The following is a 27,940-nucleotide window of genomic DNA, read 5'->3' as shown; positions in this document are numbered from 1 at the left end:
CCAGGGGAGGTTTGAATTGGATCTCAGGGGAAGTGTCCGGTCCTGGCGCAGTGGTGGAGTCCCCATCCCTGGAGAGATCTCAAAGCCGTGTGGGTGTGGCACTTGGAGACATGGGGCAGTGGTGGCCTTGGCAGTGCTGGGGAACGGTTGGACTTGAAAATCTTGAAGCTCTTTCCCAGCCTAAACCTTTCCATAGTTCCGTGGCAGTGGCTCAGATCGAGCAGAGCAGCAGGACACGGAGGTGCTCGGGGCTGTGGCAGGGCAGCATGGGCAGCACAGGGCAGGGCGGGGCAGTGCCAGCAGGGCAAGGCAGAGCAGGCCAGGGCAGAGCAGCACACGGCTGCTGTCGCCTGCGGCCGCTGCGGGCCCGGCCGGGAGCGCGGGCGGTGCCTTTAAGGGGCGGGGGCGGCGGCGGGGCCGGGCGGCCGCGGTCGCCCCCCGGCTCCCGGAACTCGCCCGGCGCCGGCCGTGGTGCGGATCGTGACCGTGCAGACGAAGCCCTACGGCGACCAGAAGCCGGGCAGCATTGGGCTGCGCAAGCGGGTGACGGTGTTCCAGAGCAATGCCAACTACAGCGAGAACTTCATCCAGAGCACGCTGGCCACCGTGCCGCCCGCCGAGCGCCAGGACGCCACGCTCGAGGTGGGGGGCGACGGCCGCTTCTGCATGAAGGACGGCATCCAGCTCATCGCCCGCATCGCCGCCGCCAACGGGGTGAGCAGCGGGCGCTCCGCGGCTCCGGGATGCCCTCCCCGGCCGCCGGCAGCGGGGCCGCGCAGCGGCGGCGGAAATCGCTGGCGCTCGGCGGGTCCGCGGCGGGGAAGGAACGCGGCAGGGACAGATGAGCTGACGGGGCTGGCGGGGGACAGCTCGCGGTGCAGGTAGGAAAAGCCCCCCGGGAGCCTCTCCCTGCCTGCGGGAGCGGGTGGATATTGGCCAGGGCGGAGGGATGCAAGCAAACACGACTTTGCTCTACTTCCTTCTTCTTCCTTCTGCCCATCGCTGGGTTTTCCAGCTAAACCACAAAGCAAGGGCACAGCGTGGAGGCGGTGAGGTGTTGGGAGGGAGCAGCGCTCCCTTCCACAGCACTGGAATGCATCTCACTGCTGGGGGATTCCTCCGTGGGTTCGTCCTGCTCCTGTCACTTGGTAGCCCAAGGGAATCCCAGCAGGAGCTGACCTTTGAACAGAAAGTTTCTCAATCCTGGTGGCTAGTGTGTACTTCCCTGGGAAAGGAAAGCTCAGCCCCTGCCGGGGGGACAAACCTGGAGATGGAGATTCATTCCCAGCCCTGCCAGACTCTGTCTCTGCCACCCTACTTTTCTTTCCAGCTGTGGTAGGAACAGAACAGTGTCTCTTAATTCCGGAATGATTCGTACGTGAGTGCACTTGAGATGGTGCCAAGTATCTTTTTTTTCCCTCTGGAATCTCTACAGCGACTTCCAAAGTCAATTTTTCAATAGAAACAGAGCGTTTTGCAGTGGGGGCAGCACTCATTGTATGACTAATAACACACTTGCAGTCTGTTTCTTTTTCTTGGGCTCCACTTGTCCTGGCATTCCTAAATGCAGTGGCTGCCTGGACCAGAGTCATCCTCGGCAGAAAATGCCAGGTTTTGGCAGCTGCTCAGGGGGCTTTTCCAGGGCTCTTGGCACCCTCTTATGGCCAACGTGCAGGGACAGCACCGACTCTGGACCTTTCCTGAGGGCAGGAGTGAAGGGAATGGGATTCTGTCTTATAGGAGAGTCACAGATGAAGTGTAAAGTGTTTTTACTCCATTTGTTGCCCGGGATTCCGTGCTGAGTGTCCTCTTGACTGAGTACAGAAAAGGAGCAGAAGGATACTGAATTGCAAGGATGAGAAACTGGGATTTCACTGCTCTACTCATGTAGAGAAATAAAAAAAACCCCAGCCCAAAACTTTACTACCCACCAGTGCTAGCGCTGGTCACCAGTAGTGGGACTTCCACCCGATTTTAAAGGATTGCATTTGCTGCCCACTTGCCTCTGCCTGGTTTTAGTCTCAAATAACCTAAATAATTTCACACCACTCATTTATACTCTTGTTGCAGTCTATCAGTATTTCAACTACACCTGATGGAAATCCTCAGTCTGTCTTGCCACATTCAAGCAGTTTGAAGAAATGTTTCCAATCATCTTTAAATGAGTATTAATTGAAGTATCAATGCCAGTGTAGGGATTTACACGTCATCAAATTTCCTCTTCAACAGGGAGAACCTCCAAACATTTCAGGTTATTTTCCCTGCTTGAACAGCAGTCACCTCACCCATTTCTGGATATGGATAAGGTTATTTTAAACAACTACCGTGAGAAAATTCCTGCAGCACTTACAAGAACAAGATTTATTTGTCAGTTTTTCTCTTCCAGGAAGAAGAGTTTTACTCCAGTTATGCAATTTTTTTTAACAATACCATGCTAACATTCCAAAAATCTAAAAATATTTATTCCTGATTTGGTTAGTTCATTAATATTTTGATCCATGGAATGAGGGACTCTTGATAAACAGGGAAGGAATGATAGAAACAGCAAAGACAAAACAGATACTCCACCCAAACCGTGTGTGTTTACTACTTTCTGTTCCTTCTTACCTTCTATAAAGTTATTTAATTTAAATCTTTGACATGTATCTATTAGAGACATCGTGTGAACTAAAAATGAGTGTAAAGCCACATCACTGAGCCTCCACTAAAAGTTTCTATCATTTAAATGGGCTTTTCAGCAGCTTTTTGCTGCACAAGAACCTGACTGCAGGTAAGCATCGAGTAACTCTTTTTATCTCATGGGAAGGAACAGCTTTAGGGCAGGAAAAGCATTCCATGGAATTTCAGCTGGACCACTCATCTACAAAATGTTACTACAGCCCAAGAAACAGATGCAAAATTATAGTCACAGCTGCATTCTGAGCAGAACAAGTTGGGTAATGGTACACTAAGCTGCTAATTAAACTGCTAATGATTTTTTTTTTAGTGCCACTGCGGTATTTTGCCATCTCTGTTTAAATTTCAAAAAAATAAGTCTCTAGAAAATTTTGAAATGGCAAATTTCTACCTTGCTTAATACCAGCGAGGCCTCCAAATACGCGCTACATACTAAAAAACCCTCTTCAAAATCACACAGGCACGGAGATTTATTGGGAGCTCGTTTGCTAACCAGCTCTTTCTCTCTGTACTTTTCCAGAATTTTCCTTCCTTTCCACCCTGCCATCCTCCCAAGCTCCTGTGCACTGCTGGCTGCAGCAACACCCACTGTGGAGAGATAATAAACTGACATATGTCATGACATGCTGGCGGCTGGGAGGATGCTGGAGCTGCATTTTCAAAAAATAATAGCAACAGTACAATTTTATTTTTATTGTGATAACTGCGGTGAAATTTATGGCAGCGTTAGTAGTTTATTGATTCATTATGCCAGATTAGCTGAGGGAGGTAATTACAGCCCTGACATGAAAATGCCTTTAATGTTTCCATTTCAATTTTGCAGTTTATAATATGCAGATTACAGCATTATCATAATTCCATATTGTCACATGTACAATTCCATGGCAGAACATTTGCTTCCCAGGATAATGGAGCTAATTTCTAATAAATGATTTCAGCAAGGATCTTAACTCATTCAGCTCTTGGGTAAATAGTGATGGCAATAACAATATGCACATGTTTCAAGTGATTCAAGCAGATGTACATTACTTAATGCCAGGCAGCTCTGTGACAAATGAAATACAATAAATTTTATACTAATATTTGCAGCAGTAATTTTGTGCTTTAAGATTTGCCCAGACAACATCCAATCTGTAACAATTTAAAGGCAGCTAAAATGAAATAGATTGGTTATATCCACGTTGATTTTTGCACACAGATATAGATACATACACGTACATATATATTTATACAGCCCAGATGGCTCCATACACCAAAAAATACGTACGTTATCTTTTTTAACTGTGTCCAAATTTAATGCTCTCTTAACCCTGCAAGAGAAAAATATGGACAGGTTTTATGGTCATCTAGGCACAAAGATTTCTGTTAGTAAGGTCTAAAATTGATAATGTTAAAGACAGTTTCCTTTTTTGGTTTCACATTTACACAGGAAAACTGATGGCATCCAAAGCAAATCCATTCCCTGTACCACGAATGTTGTTGCTTGTTTAGAAGGATAAAGTGTTTGCCTAAGAAAATCTGATTCTCCATTTTATACCAGAGATAAAATCAAGGCACTGAAGTGAAATCATACTGAATATTTATCTTTTTCTTCATAAAACTATAAACAACACAACCCCCCACAAAAGCATTTTCATTTGCATACCTTCTGAGCAAGGCTTGAAATTATTTTGCCTTTAGTCGAAATAATGTTTAAGACATTTAAGACAGGTACAGCCAAGGTGAAAAAAGTAGTTTTTCCCATCATTTTAGCTCTTAACATGATTCAGTGCTATCAGACTATGACTTAACTGGGGAACAGATGCTCTATGTCTTTACAGGTCCCCAAACCATAAGAAACTCTTTGCTTCCCTTCTTCCCTCTCCTGATTCAGGAACATGCCAAGCTCTCTTTGCAAAATCTGCTCCTCTGAACTGGATGCCCAGCTGTTAATGGCAACACTGGAAAGAGGAAAGCTGAATATTTATAATACTTTATATGGTACAGCTGTCTTCTAAAGAGCAGTCATCAAAATTTTATTGAATGCAGGCTAAATGCTCCAAGGAAAGAAAGATCAACATAAATTAAGACTATTTTTCCCAGAGACAACTGAAACTTTTAAGCACATTCCTAAATCTTAACAATAGTTTAAAGCATGATATAAAACGATGAGGGGAAAAAAAAAATCTTTGTAAGAACAGTCCCCAAGAAACATATATATTACATTGAATTAAACAGGGTTTGGAATATACATCATATTTCAAGAACTTAGTTCAGTTTTCATCTCGGAGAAAGAATGTTTTGCCTTGTAAGGAATTTAGATGACCTCATTCCAAACATATCCTTTTAAAATTTATGTTGCTATTCCAAAACTGTAAATTAAAGGATTGGGAAAATAGAATGGGAACACATCTTTGATATGTAACTCAGCCAAGGGTCTTACATGAAAACTGTTTTACAGCTATGTCTATCACAAAATAGAGAAAAGAAATATCCTATCTTAAAAAAGCCAAGTAAACAGGTAACATTTAAATTAAAAATACCTCTGAAATTCTGGCCAAAGGGCAGCCAAAGCTGTAACAGTTTGACGGAACTCTTTACAATGTATTTCTTTTTAAAGAGAACCCCATATTGCCCAAGGAATCCTGACTCCATTACACATTCCAGCTCATGGCAGCAGAGAAATATTCCATTTATTAATGCATCCACACTGGAAGGATGCTCTGGGGGCCAATGCATTTGCATGTTACACTAAGGCATGTTCTGATGGAAGTTTTTATGACAGACTTCAAAAGAAGCTGAAAGCCAAAGGAAAGCAGGATCGGGAGTTGGCACAGCTGTAGGATGAAATAAATGAGAAACTACATGAAAATCCCACTAAGTTATAAACACAGAACATTTCTTAGGGGGAAAGTTGTGCACTGATCAAAGCTACGTTCTCTGAAGTCTGTCAAATATTGTGTACAGCAACAGAGCAGCACACTGCCCAAATTTCTCTCTGCAAGCACCCTGAACTATGGGAACAGAGATGGAGCCTCATTCCAAGCACCTCAACGTTGGAAAGCGCTGGAATATTGTATTGGAAGACACAATTTTAGCTTTATTTAGAAGGTCAACCTTGCCTTGTGTCACCCAATAGCCCGGCTTGCTTGGGGGCTTGTTTTTAATGATTGTCTTTCCAATGCCATGATGTGAGAAGTTAAATCAGTTATTTAAAATGTATGCTCTAAGTCTACACACAGACCCTGGCTTGGATCTCTGAAACCAAATTTATCCTGACACCTCACATGAAAACCCTGTTGCCCAAATTGTTGTCTCTCGGATCTTCCAAAAGAAGAATGTGGCGAAAAAACATGTCCAAAGAAAAGTATTTTAGGAAACAACATGAAGAGCACCACTTTTAGTTTGGTTTTTTTTTTTTTTAATATGGCTCACTTTGACTGTGGTGTAGAACCAAATGCCAGAGTGGAACAAGAAAAGGAGACAGAAAGAGGAGGCACATGTGGTGAGAGTATTTAACCAGAGCTTCCTACCCCTGAATTAGCCTGACAAGGCTTAATTTATTTTCTTAACCATGCAGAGTATGATGGCGCATGTTTACAGCCAGATGTACAACCTGCAGTGTTTATTTTGTGCCTAATATTTATCGGGTTAAAGAACTTTCTTTATTGATCCCCAGAAGCCCACGATGAGCAGAGATACACAAGAGCAGCACCAGACTTACATGACTTGATTAATTACTTACTGCCTGATAAATTGCAAAATATAGGAGAAAAATGAGCAGGATTTATTCCCATTGGAGGCAATATGGAGAGATACAGCCTGATGGAAAATGGGCACCAGGGGTGTCATGCCTTCATCTCCACAGGCCTGTAATTCCTTCCCACATCTGAGTGTGTGTGTGAATCTGTAATTTAGTCGCTGTTGTAATTGTAGTAAATCCTGTTGAATCACTTTATAAGTATTAAATCAGGCAGTGATTAAGTGCTGTTAAACTCTTTTGCACTGAATCTTTTGTATCCACGTCATTGTCCCCTTGACCGTTTTGCATCCCTGGTCTCCCTGTAAATCATTCTAAATTGATTTTGATCCCATTTTCCTGTGTATGCTCCATCTGTGTAGTAAGCAATAGAGTGAACCTTGCCATCAAACTCTGTTGAAGTCACTCTTTCCCAAATTCATATCAAACCCTGCTTTTTTTGTCAATCCCTTCAGTGGTGGCCAAGGGAGGGGACCAAGAGGATGGACCAGGCTCTGCCTGGTGGTGCCCAGCAATGGGACAAAATGCAATGGGCAGAAACCGATGCCCAGGAAGTTCCACCTGGATATGAGGATGAAATTATCTCCTGAGCAGTGACAGAGCACTGGAACAGATTGTCCAGAGATGGTGCAGAGTCTCCCTCACTGGAGATATTCCAGAACTGCCTGGATGCAATCCTGTGCCACGTGCAGGGGATGACCCTGCTTGAGAAGGCTGGACTGGATGACCCACTGTGGTCCCTTCCAAGCTGAACCACCCTGTGATCCTTCTTCTTGCCCCTCTCCACACAGCCCCACAGGTGTTATCCATGGGATGTACAGAGATACAGACTCACAGAATAACTGGGGTTGGAAGGGATCTCCAGAGATCATCCAGTCCAAAGCCCCTTGCCAAGGCAGGGTCACCCGGAGCAGGTGACACAGGGTTTGGAATGTCTCCAGAAAGGGAGACTCCACGCCCTCCCTGGGCAGCTGTTCCAGAGCTCTGCCACCCTCAGTATTCAGAAGTTGTTCTTGATGTCGAGATGGAATTCGTTGTGTTTTAGTTTACAGCCATTGATCCTTGTCCTGTCGCTGGGCACCTCTGAACAGAATTGCCCCCGATCCCTCAGAAATGCAGAATACAGAGAGGATCACCCACAGCAGCACCGCCCACCCAGCCGCGCCCGCAGCGCTGCCCCCGGAACCACCATGGCGAGCATTTCCCTGTCTCTGTTTTCATTTGGAAACAAATCCCGCCCCCTCGCTGGCCGCTCCTCCCCTCCCCGGGCCGACTCTGGGCTCGCTTTTCCCCTCACGGAACGCGCTCGGGAGCCGCAGCCCGCCGGGAGAAGCGCTCCCTTCACGGCGTCCCGCCGAGCCCGCGGGAACCGACCCGCTGCTGTGAGGGGAGGGGTGGGAGAGGAGAAGAGAGGGGAGAGAGAGGAGAAGGGAAGGAAAGAGAACACAGAAGAAAGAAGAGGAGAGAGGGGAGAGGGAGAAGAGGAAGGGGAGAGAGAGCGGACGGAGAGGGAGAGCAGCGCTCCGCCGCTGCCCAGACACCTACGACATCCCGGAGCCGTTCCCGCCGCCTCCCCTTCAGAGCTCCCGCCGTGCGCCCGCCAAACGCCGCCGGCTGGAAACGGCGCCGAGGGCGGGCCGGCCCGGGCCGCGGCGGAGGAGCCCGGCGGGGCGGCGGGGCCGGGGAGGCCGGCGGGGGTGCGGGGCCGAGAGCGGTGTCGGTGTGCGCTCGTCGGATCCCGCTGTGCGCGGTAGGAACCGGGTCGGGGCCGGGGGGTTTCGGGTGGCGGGTTCGGGGCGGCCAAACGCGCCTCAGGAGTCCCTCAGGGATCGCCGAGCAGGGCTGAGGGAGGGCTGATTCCCCTCAGGGCTGGGGGAAGGGGGTTGTAGTTTTTTTTTGTTTTTTGTTTTTTTTTTTTACGGTGGATGGCAAATTTATCCGTTGAAGCTCCGTGCAGCCAGCGGGGAGGGAGGTGATGAGATCCATGTGGGGACAAGTTTCCTCGTTTGAGGTGAACGAGGTCGGAGCAGGGCGAAGCTTCCCTGTGCGAATGTGGGTCGTGTGTGGATGAGCTTCGGGCATGAAGGTCAGTGTTGCCATGGAGGGTCTGCCTTTGGCATCAGGAGGAGCTTCTTCACAGAAAGGGCGATTAGACATTGGAAGGGGCTGCCCAGGGAGGGCATCCCTGGAGGTGTCTCTAGGGGTGCCTAGAGATTATACTCAGGCAAGCAAAACAAAAAACATCAGATGGCGCCAGAACATTACTAGTGCTGCCAGTTAAAGCTGTAGCTGGGCTGGAGCTTTATTATTTCAGATCACTGCTTTGGCTGTATTACGCTACAGGAGTTGAAACAGTGCAAAGAGCTCGTGAAAAAAAACCCCTCTTGGCTTAACTCTGAAAAACCTGTGTGTAGGCAGAGCATCTGCAATGGGAAATTCTCCATAGAAGAGCTTTTTATTTACCTTGGTTTGCCAGAGGCTGAATTTCCTGAACTTCAGCTTATGCTGAATATCTTACTAGTTCTTTGTTCTCTTTCACTCTTTTTGGGGGAAATGTGACAAAGACTTGTATCCACTAGAAGAAGCATGTATTTTAGATATCTCATTTTAGGTAAAAGTCCTAGAGTAGGAAAAGTTGTGTTAACAGGTGTAAAAGGAGGAATTCAGCTCAAGGATTCTTTCAGAAGTGTAGTGTGGATATTCTCCTTAGGTAATTTGGCAGAGATCAGAGAATCATTGTTTTTCAAAAAGCCTCACACAAATTGAAATAAATACATTTGAAATGACAGTCTTTGAGCATCCAGGATATATCATACAGGTTTATGCACTTTCATGCCAGGCTGCTCTGTCTTCCCTGTCTGTCAGATAACTCCCCTATATTGAACATGGATCATGAAGGCACTGTTGAAGGATTTAGCTGAACTACTTAGATCCTTCTGATAAAGATTCTTGGGGCCCATTCAAATTCTTTTGAAAGATCAATGCAAACGTTTTAGTTCATTTAAACAAATCAATAAACTGAAATCAGCCACAACTGTGCTATAACCTTTTATATCCTTTGTATTTTAAATCATTAGCATCAATGATTTTGAATAAAAAATGGCTTAAAATAGAAGTTAGTGAGTAATTTCTTAGCAGAAGAATTTAGTTTGCTCTAACATGTTCCATCTGAATCCAATCTGGACCAGTTACAAAGAGCTGTTATTTTCTGTAATTACAGACAGTTTTATTGTGATGTTCTCCATATTTTACACAACTTAGACTAGAGTGTCACCATCTGTAACATTTAGTACTTACTGTCATCTGAGAGAATAATGTACTACGGAGATAACAGGACTGGGCTGAAGCAGCAGCTGTTACCTTGTGCTGCCTTTGTTTTATGCACTGCTCCATCAGATGAAAATCTTGTCCAGCACCATTCTCTTGTCACACAGAGGTCTCAGTTAAATTATCCTGCCATAGTGTCCCAGCCACACACGCATTTCCTGACCAGTCACAATGTTTAGCCCATGAAGTGGCCTCTGGGGCTCATACTGTCCCAGCAGGGATGTAGGAAGAAACCTCAGATATGCCCAGTCCTTCCTGTGTTTTCCAGGACATCCCAATTTGCACCCTACTTTTAAAAATTTCTTCTATGTTATTTTTCTTTGTCCAAGCTTCTCCAGTAAATTACATTTTTGCCCATTACAGTTTAAATCTGCATGGTTTCTAGCCAAAAGGAAGATACTGCTGGTCAGAATAAATACCAGTGAAGGACTAGGGTAGACAATGGAAGTAAGAGAACACTGGGAGTCTGGTTCTTTAAGAGGAAAATGCTTTTCTGTTGTAAATTTTGCTGAAGTTATGGCTGAACTCACTTAGGAGAACCTCAGTGATGAAGTTGTGGCTTGTGGGTTTCCTTAAGGGTGTCTGGGAGTGTGACTGGCAGCAGTGAAAGTGGCTTTAGGTTCTCCCAACAGCTGTGATTGCTTGGGGTTTTGAAGAACATAAGGAAGGCATTTGAGAAGAGAACAAATAACATTTTGTTTCAGTTTCTTTTCCAACTTCAGAAATATGCTGGTAGCTTAATTTTGTATTGCTTGTCCCATAAGGTCACTGTGTCAACTACTGATAATGTAATCATCATAATTAAGAATTTATGTTTTAGCCTGATAGTGGATGATTGGTTTTTTGCTTGTTGATAACAAGTAATATCTTTTATTTTTACCTTCAGGAAAACATTTCCCCCATTTTAATTTTTACAGTTAACAAATGCAGTGATAAACTACAATAAAGTAGAAGATGGAGCATTCTGTGTCATCCTCTGTCTCCAGCTACTGTCCTTTACAGGTATTTTCTAGTCCCTTTATGTACATCCCAACTACACTGAGAATAGGAGCAATGTCAAAGCCTAAACATTTTTTATTTTATTTCTTCAGAATTACGTTTGGTTTAGGGGATTACAGAGAGGAAGATAGATGGGAAAGAATCACCTTCACCCTGCAAGCAGTCATTCTTCAAAGAGGATAATTAAATCAAGTATGACAGTAAGTGCCATTGTAAGTAGATTTTCTGAATAGATTTATAATACTGTCACTGGTTTTAATACAAATGTTTATGAAAAAAATCAGCAGGACAGTGGAAGGAGGATAGTAGTTGGTTTCTGAGGCAAACAAATAATTCTCTTGGGCCTTTCTTGCCAATTCTTCTAGGATCCTATGAAATAAAAGCCATTAGCAATACATTTTTCCAATACTGTTCATTTTAATCTAGTTTTTCTCTGATTTTAATGAATTGTCATAAATTCCTCTAGGTCATGGATGAGGGACCTCGTTGAGGGCTAAGCAGACCTTTCTGAGTCTTCTAAATGGCTCCATATTTGCATACTCTGGGAAAAATCAAATTACAGCAGGTTGCATGGAATTCAACTCACCAGGTCTCAGAATCCCTGTTCTGTTTCTGCTTATTGCTTATGGCTGTGTTTGGTGTAAGTTCACAAGAGAAGGGGCTTTTCTTTTTGAACATTAGATCTGGCTTCCTATGGTTCAGAATCTCATCCTTCTGTGGCGTGTTTAGAGCTGCGCTGGAGAGCACTGGAATATTGAAGCCAGTTCCCCAAAACCCATGGAATATGTTTGGCCAAAATGTGATACCATTTAAGACAGGGCTGACAACTCTCTCTTGCATTTAAGATAGATAGAGATGATTGCGAAAATCAGATTTATTCTGTGTGGAGTTATTTAATTCTCTCTGGTAGTGCTGTATGTCAGAGAGATGATGCAGCAAAGACGCAGCTGACTCACCTCGCTGGCACTGACACTTGGCAGGACTGGGAGGAGTTTGTCAGATGTTGTTGCAGTGTGTTAAAAACAGGGCGTGAAGGTACTCAGTTAAGCAACTCCAATGACTCACCCAATGGCCAAATCCTGTTACAGGGTCTACAGAGAAACACATTTTAAGGACATTATAAATTTGAGTAGCTTTGGAGCAATAGCAAAACTTAAAATTTTGGTGTGGTCTCTTAAGAGTAAATTCAAGTTTTGCAGGACAGTTTGACATAATGTTATCTGGGAGTTGCAGAAGGTTCAGACTGGCACTTTAGGACTCAACATTTGTTTAAGAAGTACATTTCTGAGCTTGCTGAGGGGCTTGGCCATTAAGAAATGTGATTGTCTTCTGCACTCACTATACTCAGAGGGCAAAGAATTCCTCCTGCATATCCTGATCACACTTGAGATCTTCAGTGTTCTGAGATGAAGGCGTTAATAGCAGTAAAAATTTAATGGGGAAAGCACCTTCTAACAAATTCTGTAACTTAAAGATAGTGTAAATCTAATCCAAAATAATTTAAAAAACTACCTAGCCTTTATACTGAAGAAATAGTTACACAGGCTATTTTCCATCTCTACATTGGCTGAGCTCTGGTAATCTGAAAATCAGTCTAGCAAGTAGAAAAATGCTGGAATGAATGTTGTAGGGTGAACAATTCACTGTAATCTTTGTATTATTTTATTATAAATCTTAACAACATGATAATTTACTCTTGAGATCAACAGGCCATGGACACTTTTAAAATTCAGGATGGACAGGGTGCTGGGCCATATTGCCTAGTCTGTACTTTTGCCAAGAAAGAATAGACCATATTATCCTTGAGGATAATATGGTAATTCCATTCCAACCTGGTATTGTATGAGTCTGATTCTTTGCTGCGTACAGGAGTTTAGAATTCACAGCATGCTGAATCCCATTTCATACTCCTAATGCATTGCTTAAGTGGGTAATGTCTCATCATTTGATTTAAACATCTTATCATCCTCTGGGCAGAATGTATTTAAAATTTAATGCAGAAGTCCCTGCTATTTTCTCAACCGGAAATAAGTGATTCCTACTTTAGCCTCCACAGAGACTTTGAAAAGATACAGAGGAATGCTGCTCAACTGGAATGTTTCCTTCATTGCAGCTGTGGTATGCAGCCCTCTGCTACAAAAAGACAAATAAGCATAATCTCTTTTCCCAAAGCTTTCTCACCATCACCTTTTTCCATGGTGTTGGCCTATTAATATGTTTCAAGTAAGGTTACTTGCTCTTTGTAGTCAGTTTAGCAAGAATGCAATACATCCATCATCATCATCTCACAAAATTTAGACTTACAGGAGAGTGATGTGTAGCAAATTTAGCAAGGGAAAAAGCAAGAACTCAATTAACATTTTAGAATATTGTCACTAATCATAAGGATTATACGCTGTGTTTATTTTCAGTTAAGGAGTGTTTTTTTTTCTTTATACACTATATTTATTTGTTATTAATAGATACAGCAATATCAAAGGTAGTATTTAAAACTAGTGTTTATACATACAAGAAAGTTTCAAAATATGTGCATATTTTTAGGCTGTTATGAGCAGTATCCACACTCGATGGTACAAAGTCATAGTAAAATCTGGAGGAAAAATATCTTTTTCCCTATCTTTTTTCCCATCTTTTTTTTTTTTTATCCAGGTAAATAACAGACATCTGTAACACTTTTAGGGTATTAAATAGGAAATCTAAGGTGATGAAAGGAAGGATAAAAGTGAAGTCAAGGAGACCTAGAGCTGAGCAATCCATCATAAAACACAAATACAATATGTGCCTTTATTGCTCATTTAATTTCCATAACTAGAAGTATTAAAGGGGTATCTGTTAAAACTAAGGTTCCATTGTGTCACTGTACAATCAGTTTCTGTCTCCTCTACATTTTCTTCTGGATTTTAAGGTAAAATAATTTCTATTGAGGTCTAGCATCATTCCCAGGGGTTTGTATGTAGGAGGAGTCCATGTACAGTATAACCCCTCATTTAATACTGCCCTGATTTTGGGATGCCAAAAAGATTTTTCTTTAGGGTTACTGTTTTTTGTATAAGAATGAGAGACAAAACTAGCAAAGTTTATTCTACCAAAAACTGAAGAAGATTTTTTTCTTCTTATCTGAGAATGAAAAAAATCCTTTTTCATGCCTACTTAAAGGATTTGTTTCCTCCTTGTTCTGATGAAAGCAAAAATGCAGAAACTGTTTTTTTCATCCTACTAATTCTCTCTCTCTCTTTCTTCTATGAGAAATGAAAAAAGAAGGGGAAAACTAATTTAGTAGAAGAAAAATAAGTAGCCACCAGAATAGGCAGAATAAACTCAGATTTCTCTGAGTTTCAAAAATCACGATGTGCACTTGGACCAGGATTTAGAAAGCAGATGGGTGCTTTGCTACTGTGTCAGCTCTCAAGAGCTGTTAGGAGAAAATTCCATTTATGTGTGAACTCGCAGACTGGCGCAGAATGCAGCTACATCTGATTTCCACATGAAGTGAGACTTCAGTTCACAGCAGCACCTCCTGCAGCTCCATCAGCTTTGTATGAGCAGGAAGAAAACCAGGATTTAAGGATCAGGGAAAGCCCTAGCACACCCTGGCAAGGTTTCCAGTCTTGGTAGTATGAAGACAAAAGCCTGGGACGTATTATTGGATACATTAAGCTGCTGTCTAGATTAAAACAACCACTCACAACAGTTAACTCCAGCTCAGGTGACTTCTGAACTGTAAATCATTGAAAGTTTGGGAAGTACACCAGCGCAGTCTCACTACATTTTCCACTCCTACCATTTTCTGTAGCTATTGGCTATTGCCACTGCTGGAGACAGGACATTGGGCTGTTTAGACCTTTCTTCTGAACCATTACTGCTATTTTTATATTATGTTCTCATTTTCATTAAAGGACTCGTTTTCACTAAGGGACTCTATAGCTATTATTTCAAGGAGTGTTTTGGGTTGTTAGGGTTTTTTTGCAGTAAAAGAGTGGGATTTCTGTGGGATCTTTAATAATATTGTAGCCTAATTTTACATTTTAGTAGTCAGACCTTACTTTGCTCCTTCTCCAACGTGAACAGTTTTGCTGATTTTTGCTGAAGCTGAAATTGCTCAGAACTGTTGAAATACGCCCAGATGTCATGGACTGAAACAAAGGAAATCCTACTCAGCTCGTAGGCAGCAGCACACACAGGGCAGCTCTGTTACTCGCTTTGTAAGCCAAGAAAATCCAGGCCTTGTTGCATCTGTTTGCTTCCAAGTTTCAAAAGCTCAGGCTGTGAACTTCTCAGTGCCCCAACAAACTATTGCAGCAGGAACTGCTATGTAACTTCTAAGAAAATCCTACAGTAACATTATTATTAAAATCTCTAAATGCTACTGGAGTTAACCAAATTCTCTGGATAACTGATAAAATGGAAAGTTACATCATTTGCTTTCCATTGCCCAAGAGAATTAGTTTTTGAAAATAAGCTTGTAAGGAATGTATTTACAAGGAAGTCTAACTATAAAAAAAGTCTGCAGTGTACAGTGAAACTTTGGTTTGCGTAACATAAGCTGAAGTTGGTAGTGTTTAGGACGTAGTTTCTTACAGTGGTGTGTTTACTTGAGGTATACACAATAAATAGTTTGCTCTAATTTACTGGTCAAATGTATAATATAGTTTGGAGATTAGCAGCCTTAAGCCTTTGGAAATGTTACCAGCACAGAAAAGTATGAGTTTAGTCGAGTGTTTCCACTCCAGACCAAACAGCCCAAACGTTATTCACACTTTCGTGTTCCTTTGATGTTGATGTAGTTACATGTCAATCAAGAGCAAAATTTATCACACTGGCTTAGAGATTAAAGCATGTAACTACCCAGTTAAGCTCTGCTATTCATAACATATAAGCAAAAGAGGAGGATCTGAGTGTATCATTAGCATTACACTCTCTGGTTTATGTTTCTAGTCTCACAAATAGAGAACAGCCCTTCTCAATACTGAAAAAATAGTAGCAAATGAGCTGTTGTCATCTGTCTTTCAGATTTTGGCTTACATATCTGTCAATTTTAGGCAAAACAAAATCCTACACACAGTTTTCCCTGATCCAGCTGTCACTTACGTACTGATAACATTAACCCATCTATCTGTAAAATATTACATCTATTTGGCTTTATGCTTTTGAATGGTAATTTAATCTGCTAAATATCAGTACTGACATCTTACATTTAATTGCTGCAGTCCCTGCATTAAATCTACTCATTGCACAAAATTTCTAAAACAATTCTATTTTTCTTGTAGGTAGTGGACCAATCTTCTACCTTTTGTCTTGACTGTGGAGTTAATTTACAATTGCTTTGTGTGTTTTAGCTTGAATCTTCTACACCCACAAATCCTTAACTGTAGTACTGTAGTACTTTAAACATTTCAGGGGATAATCAGTGTGGTGTCAGCTGGTGCAGTGTGAAGCATAGGTAATACTCTGCAGTGTGATTGATCTCAGTGGTGCTTGGCTGACTGAAGTGATGGCTGTCATTTCTGTTCCCAGCAGCAACATGGGCATGTTCTGTACTGTGAGTGCTCAGACTGTGTAATTACTTTTTGGAAATGTTCATTTTTTTTCATGCACAGAGAAACTCTGCAGTATGCAATCTGCCATTGTCTGGGTTTTTTGAATGTGTTTAGTGATCCTGTGTCAGGATTCCTGATGTTAAGAAATTCAGACACCTAGGTACAGAGTCTGGGGAGAGGGACAGATTAGTAGACATATATATGTACATAGATGTGTGTGTGTGCACCCTCAGGAAAAAAATCCAGGTGTCAAAAAATGACCTTTATGGGAAAATCAAGATATATGGTAGCTGTAAATCAGATTTACTTCACAGTGAAGGCATTGCCTAAGGCATAATAATGTCTGCAGGAACAATGCCTCCACTTAGGCAAGCTATGAGCAGGGAGCCCTGTGGAAAGGCTAGGAAGTATTACAGGCTGTGGAGAACTCTCTGGTACCATGTATCAGTGTGTTTAAATGGGAAATCAATAGACTTCATATTCCATGCAATTTAAATTATTTATTTATGCTTAAGCCCTGCCAACCAAAGCATGAGTTAAAAAGGAATTTTGGTTTCTGAAGGGTTCATATTTTCAACCTTTTCTTTGCAAACTTGAAAGCCAGAAAGTTCCTGTATTTTGCTGTTTCCTTGTTGGCTTTTATTTTTTTTACTAAAGCTCAAGGAACCCATGCAAGTTCTTAACTCCAGAGTATGGAGCTTTATTGAAAAAAAACCCAAACAAGAGATTGGAAAATGATGGCAGCTAGTAAAACTGAATTCGTTTTCTAGAGCTTGCCATATTTGAAAAGACTAAGTAGACAAGCAGAAAATGAGAAAGGATCATCTTGCAAGCAGATAGGCCCTGTTTATCTAAAGTGGGACAAGGAAAACTTTTATCCCATATAACTTTTACTTTTGGATGGCATTTGAATTGGCCTTGAGTGTTTGGCAGCTCATCTGTTGAGCCATCTGTTTCAGATTATGCATGCTCGGAGGGCACATTGCACCCAGGCTTACAGTTCCCCTGAACACGAGAAATTTGAATTGGCTTTGCAGTTAAGTGATCAGTAAGCATGGATGTGCATGTACATATGCATGACACATCTAAATTAACTCTGTTTATTTGGGACAAATTGAAGCATTCACACAGCTGGAAAAACCTGAGGGAGCTTAGAAGGGGAAAGCCTTAGGCCTTGTTCACTGTCCTGTGCCCCCTGTCACTGCTCAAGCAAGGCAAAACAAGAGAGAAGCACTTAAGGTCCAGGAAATTTCTCTTCTAGGCTGAAAAGTTCTGAATGAACTAAGAGGTAATATACTGCCGAATTTTACAGCCCCTTTAAACAGTGTCTTAAAGGGATTGTAGGGCAGAGAAATTGCAATTTGGCTCCCTCCTGTTAATGAATCATCTCCAGTCCCATCACAGTGCCAGAGATGAACTGGGTAGTGAATCAGAAAGCTATAACCAACTCCTTGAGAGTTTTTGTTATGCCTAAGTACATCACAGCCAGGAAAGAGGATTTGATCCATAAACTTTAATGGTGCATTATGTGAATCTTATATTATTTATGGCATACTAGTAGCACTTATCTTTTTCGTGTTATCTGCGTTGAACATACTTTTTTTTTTTAAGAATATACTGCTTGTTCCACCCCTCCCTTTTCCTTCCTTTCCCCAGAATGCTGACTCAATTCCTTTTACTCTTTCAGTCAGCTTGCAGTTTTAGGCATTTCCTTGTCCAGTTTTCAGGGGGACACTTTGCTTCCCTCTCATGAGCACTGTGCAGAGCTCTTGTAGCTGTTGAATCTCATGCTGGCTGGAGATGGAGGAGATTTCTTCGCAAGCAGTACAGACTGACATAAGACCATCTGCTCTTCATGAAATTCCCTGAACCTGTGGACTTGGATAGCAGTTGTGTGTAAGAAGAAAATTTGGCTCACGTAGTGCAGTGATGGAAGGAATGGTAAATCTAGAACCAAGCGGGAGATTTGAGAGATAAATGCAGTTTTGTCACAGATTCTCTTTCTAGATAATTATAGCTCTTTTTTACAGCTTTTCACATTAAGCAGACCCTCAGACTGCATTATTAGCAAAGTTTGAGTCCTCTGGTAATAAGGATCAGACTTTAGTATAGTTTATAATAAATTGTGAACAGAACATTGACCAAATGTAGATATATTGTATTGTTCAGGCACATCTTATTCAATGTGCATGGATCCTTAATTATGACATTAGATTGAGCTTGGAAATATTTCTTCTTGCTTCAAGTAGCACACATAGTTCATTTAATCAAATAACTACAAATGTGCAATTAAATGTGCAACATCTAAAATTTGAGGCATTTTACTTTTTGTAATATATTTAATCTGCTCATCTGATCAAAAGTCGATCTTCATATTACACTGCTTATTCAAGTATAAAATTCTAGTAGTTTTTAAATTAGTAATCCCCAAAGAGCTACAGGAATTGGTGAACATTATTCCACCAATGTTAAAAAATTGAGTCACATGAAAGAAAAAAGAAGTCTAATTAAAATTTTTTCCTTGTTAAATCCTGTTAAGTGTTTTCCTCATATGAGAAATTTCTGAAGTTACTGCAAAGCTGTAAGGGTGGGGATGAGAACTGCAGATATATATAAAAGTCAGCTGTATGGTAATGGTAAAGGGAGAGATAGATTCTGTGCTGGTTTTAGAATCTGCAAAGGACATGTGTGCTATATTTTGGGCAAGAGAACTCTTTTAGCCTAATGCCATCTGGCTGGCTTTCATCTCTGCCAGTTGTTATACAGCCCAAGCTGCCTGTCCTGCCCCTACCACATTTCTTGAAGTAGAAATTAAATTAAAAATACAGTAATTTCCTGTAGCCTGGAAACTTATCCATGAAGTGACTTAGAAACCCAAGGAAGCAATCCAAGCTTCTATCAGAGACTTTGATCAGAAGTTTCCTCATCCATGTCCTGAAGCAATCTTTGGATACTTTTCCCCTTGCAAACCTCACTGGCAGAAAAAAGTCCTGGCTGTAGTATCTGCTTCAAGTTGTTGTCCAATGCACATGATAAATACAGTTAAAACACGCATTAAAACCTCCACACACTCCCACCTAAGGTCTTCTGTTTCATTCTTTTAATTAGTAACTATATACCTGTATTTATAAACATGACAATACAGGTTTTCCTGCCTTTGATGTCTACAAGGTACCTGCATGGTTTGTGTTTTTGGGCTGGCAGTTGTGCCATCTAGCACAACATGAATCTGTTCTGCAGTCATGTTTAGGAGACCCACAGCTAATTTTTAGCTTGGGATTTACTCCCTACTTAGAAGAATTGGAGTTGAGCTAAATTAAGCAACTCATCTATATATTCATTTTATGGTTAACGAAATAGCTCTGCTGATGATTTTGGAGGGTTTTTTCCTCATGCTCATCTGTATCTATGTAATTTACCATCATTAATGCTATCACAAGGAAAGGAGAGAGAAATTCATTAAACCATTTTGTACAGATATTTCTGTAAGGAAAAACATTACAGTAAACTTGATTTCAACAGGAACAAATTATATATCTTCACTAAGCCTAAAGAGACTGACAATCAAGAATGTTTCAGTTTTGGATGCAAGTTGAATGTCTTTTGAATCATGGAGATTCTTTCAGGAAGAAAACATTCTCTGTGTCTGCAAAACTCATCCAGTTATCTGACCTTACCTACCTTATATGGCTTCTGCCTCTGTTTTATACCTAAAACCTTGATACTTTTCTCCTTTGGAGCTCAGTGTTCTTTGTGTCATTTTTATACCTGATACATATTTGTCTTGGGAGCACCTTGGGGGGGAGGGGTTGTCCTTCTAGAGAAGGTCAAATTTGTTTATCACTGAACTGATTCAACAAATTAAATTGATATGGGGATCTGAAAAATCTTGGTGGTTTGATACTTGTGCATCATCATCAATAATTTTTGTAATCTGATGTAGATATGTATAAATAACATTCTTCAATTGCTTCTCACATGTTGTGAATCTCATTTAAATTAGTATTGCCAATAACAGTGGGAGTTAACAGTCTTCCAGATTCTGCAGTGCATTTTTAAGAACAGAATATATTTTAATGGTATTTTATTTGTAAAGAGAACAAGTTTGATTGAAAAACTGTTGTGAAGCTACTGAATCCATGATGTATTTTTCAAAGTCATAGTGATGATTACACTGGAATTATTTACCACAGCTGTTTTAAATGCTACTAAAAGTCATTTGAAGAAGCATTTCTTTTATGAATGGTCACCAGACTTGCAGATCTGCAGTTGTTATATAGCTGTATCTGTTTATAGCTGTATCAGCTTCACCTGTTCAACAGGTGAGATATCTTTTATTACAGATAACAGGACAGGAACATAAGGTGGCACAGAGGCAAGCAAGTCCTTGTCAGCTGATAGAGTTCAAATTCCATTAATGTCCTTTTGCATCTGATCAGTCACATGCACACCTTAACAATTCCATTGAGGCTGAATCACTGCTGCATTACTTCTGCAACTTAATCTTTAAAAAAACCCAAACAAAATCAGTCAACCAACCAAACAACTAAATAAATCAATCATTAAGCAAATAACTTAGTCATATTTAAGGATATTTCATGTTTTAATTGCGTTATGTGTGCAATCAAATGAGAACATACTTTGAATTGTGAACTATTTACTGCACTTGTACTTTACAGCAATAAAAGAATATTCAGTCTTTAATACTTAGCAATGATATTTATTGTATGTGTCTAAAATATTTTTCATAAAGGCAAATATTTTAGGTGCTATCTCACTGGTCAAGTTACATTTATTATTGATAGTACCAACCTGTTGTAGAAGAATGAAAAAGTGTAATTACATGTCAGTTATTCAGGAGTTCAAAAAACAAAGAGAGGTTTTAAGGGAACATCCCTTAGTCTTATGTGTTGACACCAGTGGGATTATATGTTTTGCACTTAAAGGAACATTTTGCCTGCTAATATTGTGCAACAGTTGGCCAAGCAACAGAACAGATTCCACTCCGTGCTACAGGGCCATAAATCAAAAAAAAAAAAAAAAAAAAATCCCACATGGTGGTTTCTCATTTATGGACATACAGCAGGATTGTGCTTCTGAGAAAGGGAAGTACAGCTGAAAGAGCATCTGTGGAAATTCTTTCTGCCTGCAGAAAGAGCCCTGCAATTTGGCATTTGATAGCTTTCACAAAGTGCAACCTGCAGGCTCCCTTACAGCTCTCAGCGCTGATACAGATGTAGGCAAGTAATGCTTTGCTCTTGCTTCTCACTGTATTTGTCAATAATTTTTTTCTACAGCAGCAAAAACACAGTTTTAAATGTCACTTGGTCAAGTTTAACTAAAATGGTCAAATCAGCTCTGTCCTTGTCTACTCTGAGGGCTAAATCATTAGCACCTTTTCAAATATAATTGGTTTTCCACCATTGTTGAGGCTTTTGACTCATCTTCTCACTGAACCTTTGGCACTCACTACCTTAACGCAGCTGAGATCTCTGTTCTGCCACTGCAGCTCCCATCCATGAGAGACGTCATTGCTGAAAGCTAGTGGAACGTGATTTACATTTAGGAAAAGTTTTAACTACTAGTATAAAATTAAACATAAATACTATGTTGGTACCTGAATTGTTGCCCTGCCTGAAGACTGGGTTGCAGTAGTAGGCTACTGTGATTTGTGAAAGTTATTTTCTGTCTTATGACCAATGTTACTTTCTGAACCATTTTGACATTATTATGATTGTAATCAAGTCTAGAAGATAATGAAACAAATTGGAGAAGTTAAGAATGTATAAGAAGATGAAAATAATTGGGAGGACAGGTAAGGAAATCTCAGAAGAAACACTTGCTAGTATCAAGAGCTACAGTAATGCCATAAAAAATGGCCTTTTGCTATAGACAGTCATGAGTTTGTCTTAAAGACAAACCATTTAATGAGAAGAAAAAATACCAAATCCTCTTTTATCTAATTACTTCATGTATCTTATAATTCTGAAATTAATTAATAATCTTTGTGAAGGGCAGAGTGAACTAATTCTAAGTTAGGAGAATGTTGGGAATTCAGTGTGTAGATTATACTTTTTAATATTTTCGGTTTTCTTAAAACATAATAATCTATTGTTTCAAAAAGGTGAGCAATGTGTTCCCTGAATTTATAGTATAGACAACATGCCTAAGGAAACAGGGAACAGAAGAAACTGTTGGTAAAAGCTTTTCTGTCTGCTCCTTTGTAAACATACTAGTTTTCAATCCTCATTTTGGTTTAATGTACACCACACACTATGATATTGATGTGTTTAATTTATAATGAAGACTGATGCTGTTTCAGCAGTAGTATTACTTGTTCTATTTCTGTCAGAGTATGTATTAAGCTGTTGAAGGAACAGCAAAATCTCCAACTGCTACATTAGCTGGACATGTCAAATTAATGCCTATTGAAGATTTTTCTGGGTTTCAAATATGGTCTTGAATGAAAAATGTCACTCTGCTGTCAGTCATCCAGCTAAATATCTAGAGGTCAAGCTGACCTCTTGTGTATATTTACATTTTCTCTTATTCTTTTGCAACATGTGGTGTAGCCCCATGAAACTGGCTAATATAAAAAAGTTTGAGAAAATATGCTTACAGTCTTAATGAAAAGATAAATTGTGTATGTTTTAAAATAGCACAGACAGATCTGTACTGCTGCATTTTAGATTTGCCAACTTTTCCATCAAATATGGTTAAAGAGATTCACTCAAGCCCTATTCAGGTTACTTTCAATTTTAACATTCTCATAATAAAAAATCAAGATGGTTCTTGCTAATTACTACAGTTCAAAAATAATTTTAGCCTTTGGAATTCTGAATACTGGCAATATAGATGACATCATTTTACAAAACAAAGAGGTACAATTATTCCATACTGTACTCTGTTTCTGCCAGATGAAGAAGTTAAATTCAGATATATTCAAATATTTCTGAACATCTGAACAGAAAACACTTTAGAGATGAAGAAATATATAAAGTTACCTTAATATCCTAGTTTGTGTTTCTTTAATACTGCTACAGATTTGTATAAATTTGATCATCCCACAACCCACTTTGAAATACTTTCAAGGCTGGTATAACTTTGAAAGTCTGCAAACCACCTTAAGAAGCAAAGAGCACAGCACAACATGAGTTAGCAGATAATTCCTATGCAGCTTTCATAATGATCAATGTACACACCCTAGTAACTAGACATCTTCCTAGAAAATGCACTGTAGGACTCACAGATTACGTATTTTATGGAAAGAAACCCATAAATTAACATCTCTACAGAAGGACTGTTGGAGTCTGGCTAGATGATTGTAGTGTTCTCTTGTGGCCTTAAAACATAGCAGCCTATCTGTAACCCTTTGTCTAGAAAACTTGCAGCTGCATAAAATGTAAAGGGCACACAAAGCATATCCTGGGGTGTATTTCTAGATAAATGCACCCCTGCAGTCGTGACTTCCTAAACCAACTTGTGTCACTAGTCCTGGAAAGGACTCTGAGATTTCTGATAAAAGGTTGCCTTAGTCCAAAGGTCGTCAAAGTTCATATGATGATCTTCTTTATTTCTCAGGAGGGATCTCTTGGTAACCTAGGTGTGGGAAATGCTGTTTTGTATCAGGAGCATGGGTGTTGCTTGGCTCTCTGAAACCTGTGCAATGTAAGACAGTCTGTTTGCCTGTGGCCAGGTTCCCCTGCATTATATTCTTTGATACATTTTTGGCCAGGATTTTGTGTGTTGATGTATATGGTTCCTTTTGTTCTTTAAGACTCAAAGTGACTTAATCCTTCTGACCTTTAAGTGCTTGATTCTGTATGTGCAATGCTGGAGCTACTGCTGTGCTCTGCACTGGAATTCCAGAGAGCTGGGTACCTCATTTCATGCTCAGGAATGCAGGAGGCAGGACTGAGTCATTCTTCTCTCAGCCTCCGGACTGCTCATGGGCTATAGTAACACCGTTCCTAGAACGAGCAGAGCAAGTCGTACTAAATGCCTGTGTGCTGTTTTGGGCTTCCTGTGTGCTGATCCACAGGGTAAACAAAGCTCTAAGAAAGGAAGGGATGGACACTTGAGATATTATTTCCAGGGAGACCAGTGGATATGATTAAAATGTTAGCAGCTTTACTAACAAACATATTTGGAGATCGTAAGAGATTTATAAACCAGAGGTCGTTAGTGTTTGACTTGGACTGGTGTAGGGCCTTTCTATGCTATCTTCCTGCAGCACATTTTCAAATTCAACTGTACCAGAACAAGTCACTTCATACTCTTGCACAGTGGCTCACTGTGGGGATTTGCACCAAAAAGGTTGTGCTGCTGCTCTGCTGGCTGCACTGCTGCAAGGCCCAGTCTTCATTAGCCATTTGGCTAGTTTTGATTTGTCAGCAGTCCCTTGTTTGTCCAGTGTTGACATAACCTTGTGCATTGTACTTATAAAGAAACAATAAAGAGCACTGAGATCCGGTACCTATTTGTCAAAATGCCGGTACTTAGAATCATAGAAAATCCTATTATACTTACAAATAAAAGCATGCTAATACTGTTTTCCATGTCCCTTGGGTATCAAGTGTACTGGAATAGAGGATCTTATGACAAAAAAATCAACATACAGCAGTTATTACAGAGCAGATTACAGATAAACACATTTCCTGCAGGAGAATCCCTGTTGAATGTGAAAAGATATAAAATGTAACTGTTAAAGTTCTTGCAGTTTGTTGACCTTTTGACTTTCTTGTATTCCTTAACAAGCTTTCCCAAAAACCCAGAACAGAATCCCACCATTCCTTAGACAATTTACAGAAGATATTGCAAAAGGTCAAGATTCATGGGGTCAGCAAAGGAAGAGACAGAACAATGGGGTTTCCACTGAGGAGCAAATAAGAGGAGAGGTATGTTTAGAAAGTCCCCCTGTTCCGGATTTCAGGAGCTCTTCCACCCTAGTCAAGCCCTGGTGAGCTGCTTATGGCTAAGCCAAGACGGTCATTGGAGGGCATTGTTTTGCAAACCTGCCAACAGTTTTGAGTAAATTTTAATAGCTGTGATTTTGCTCTTGACAGAAAGTAAGTATGAAGTCCAGTTTCATGGTCCAATGTCAGGTGATAACATTTCAATTCCAGCTGAGAAGCAGAGAGCTGTTTTCTTCTGGGAGCTGTCATTGTAGATTCGTGAAAATCTGCAGTACAATCATTCACCATCAGCAGGTTGACAAGTGCTGTTGTAATTGTTATGGAGATGTCTGAGCTGGTTGCTTTAACTCAGGTGGTTGGAGGCATCCAGGACAATTTGTCTGTGAGATGCACAGAGTGATCAACAACAGCACAGATCTACGTGACCACAATAATTCAGTGTTGATTATATGGAACTCATTATTATTTTAATTTGTAGAGGCCACAGTGGTTACACTGAGTGATTCTTGCCCTCTGACTGTGGACACAGTGGTCATGCCTGATGACTGTGAGTATGCACAGCCAGGGTGAAGGTCCATAACCATGTACCTGGCACTGCCTGCTTGTTCCTGAGCTGAAAGTGCAACTTGGAGTCTGCTGCAGCAGCTTCGGAGAACACTGTGGAAAGGCTCTCTGGATGCAGACTGCTGTGCACTTCACAGTTTGAGGGAGCAAAACTGAGGGGGGGTGGTGTTGTGTTTATTTTCTAAGCCAAAGGCTTCAGGAAGGTCAGGCCCTCAGGAGCAGTGATTCGGCTGGAGCAGACCTCCCTCCCTTGTCAGAACAGACAAGTGTTCTGCTCAGAGGGGACTAGGGGCTTTTAACTGTGCTCTGGGTGACACAGCTCTGCTGGCTGACCTGCACAAGTCCCTTGACTCATCACCCTTATTCCGGAACATTGCTGCAGCTTTGGGTCTCTTCCTGGACCTGATGGGAAATACTCGATGCAACACCCAGGAGAGAAAGGGAACAGCAGCAAAAACACTGCTGAGCCAGATAGCCTGCCCACAAAATCCTGCTTACAGCAGCTCCAGAGCCAGGTCCTAGTCCCTGTTTTGCATTTTCCTTCTATTTGCAGTGAGAACACATCAGCCTGGGTGTAACCTCTCTCCTGAGAGGCCACCAGCCCTGCCAAGCTGCAGCAAAACTGAGACGACAGAAACAACTGACAGAGCAAAGGGCACCCACATGAGCTCATGGCAGCTCAGAAACCCAGGCCCTTCAAATACCTACTGAGGGCCCCCTCCAAAAAATACTGTTTTCCACAGGAGACACCACTTTAGTTTTACAATCTTCTGGTTTAATTTCCAGGTATTAATTATTCTGGGATTGTATTCCAGTTTTAATCAAAGAAGAAAAAATCAGCCTAGAAATACAGTCTGTGCTATTTTCCAGGGATTTTGCTTTTGAGAGAAGTGTGAGGTGGAGTAGAGATGTGACAGTGAGTATGTGAAAGGTGTGAATATTTTTATATCTATTCTGTTTGCTTTTTATATTCTTCCCCTCGATATCTTCTTTTTCTTGCTGAAAAAATGACTGAGAAACAGGTCAGTAAAGCAGAGTTTCTGTAAAACCTTTATTAAAGAATAGGTGGGAAGGAGGAATCCCATATTTCATGACAGATGATGAGCACTAGCAGCTCAGGATGACTGCCAGCTGAGGAATGACAGGATGCAGAGGTGGGGCATGAGCATACAACTGAGCTGAGGAGGACAAAAACAATGCAGAGGGGTAGAGAATTACAAACAGAGAAAGAAAACAAAGCATGTTGGGAAAGCTTTCCAGTAATGAAGTATGACTTCAGTTAATTTCCTCTTATTGGTCTGAATGCATATTTCAAGTTTAAATGTGTGCCTAATCTTGGGGTAAAGTATAAAAATAGGAACGTTTTCCCTGATGTATGCTGTGGTAGTGCAGAACTCAGAGTAGGAGTGGAAATAAGCCAGTGGGAGGTGAGCAGGTACAGGAGGAGCAGGAAAACGGGTGGTGACACGAGTATCGCTTACAGCGACAATTGTTTCCAATGGGTTTGGAGAACGTGGTGCAGTTTACTCCCCACTCCAGCTTGCTCCCTGTGATGTCTCATAGGTTCTCCCACCATAAGAGTTGCTCATCCCTTTCTTCTGGTTACCCTCCCCCAGAAGAGCCACTGTGCCCTGAGTACAAGCAGACAGACAGAAGGACGTGTACAGCCATGAGTTGCCTGGGCAGGCATCTAATTTCCTGTGAGTGGAGGGAAGCAGGAGGCCGAGCCCAGGGAAGCTCCTCGCTGCTGTGAGGATGCCTCAGGTCAGGACATCCTGCTGGGCTCATGTGCTGCTTCCTCCTGGGCCTTGTGCCCAATTCTTTTGCAACTGAGCCCAGACCTGCTTCACCTCCGGTTTTGGGACTTCCCTCACCTGTGTCATTACTAATCTGGAGAACTGTAACCGTTTGCCATGCTGGAAGCATCCCCAGCAGAAGCAGGGCCAACAGGGAAGGTGAGGGAGAGGCCGGGATCTGGCAGTGGGGGATGCTGGTCACCGTGTCAGGCCGAGGATTCCGGGTCCGGGTTTTCGCTGCAGCTGCCTCGAGCAGGCTCCGGCTCCCGCACTCCGCGCCCGGTTTTGCGCGCGGCTGCGCTGCCGTGTGCCGCGGGGGAGGCTCCGGCTCCGTCCGGCGGGCGGGCGCGGATCCGGTGCCGGGATTTGCCCGGGGCCGGCTGGGGA

General features: G+C 41.6%; 2 protein-coding genes across 7 annotated transcripts in view; both read left to right on the top strand.

Annotated features, from left to right (window-relative positions):
- Positions 1-402: 402 nt before the first annotated feature.
- Positions 403-3,758, top strand: LOC121666009 (phosphoglucomutase, chloroplastic-like; the record flags this gene model as incomplete). The annotated part of the gene is made up of 2 exons (XM_042031058.1): positions 403-881; positions 3,197-3,758. Coding segments are annotated over 2 exons (561 nt in total), but the record flags the coding sequence as incomplete, so codon positions are not given.
- A 4,319-nt stretch (positions 3,759-8,077) lies between these two features.
- Positions 8,078-27,940, top strand: part of EPS15 (epidermal growth factor receptor pathway substrate 15) — a 66,295-nt gene continuing 46,432 nt past the window's right edge. For 2 of the 6 annotated variants that reach the window (XM_042030676.1, XM_042030671.1), the window contains exons 1-3: positions 8,079-8,165; positions 10,660-10,744; positions 10,834-10,953. In XM_042030676.1, coding sequence (XP_041886610.1) covers positions 10,873-10,953 — 81 coding nt within the window. In that variant the 5' untranslated portion in view covers positions 8,079-8,165; positions 10,660-10,744; positions 10,834-10,872. Of the gene's footprint in view, positions 8,166-10,640; positions 10,745-10,833; positions 10,954-27,655; positions 27,713-27,940 lie in introns of those variants that run through there. The other 4 variants (XM_042030675.1, XM_042030673.1, XM_042030672.1 and 1 more) reach the window with 4 other exon arrangements.

This window comes from Corvus kubaryi, unplaced genomic scaffold (genome assembly GCF_017639235.1).
Source record: "Corvus kubaryi isolate FWS band 111438036 unplaced genomic scaffold, C.kubaryi_AGA036_p1.0 37334, whole genome shotgun sequence".
Classification (NCBI taxonomy): Eukaryota; Metazoa; Chordata; class Aves; order Passeriformes; family Corvidae; genus Corvus; species Corvus kubaryi.
This window is presented reverse-complemented; position numbering and strand designations above follow the sequence as displayed.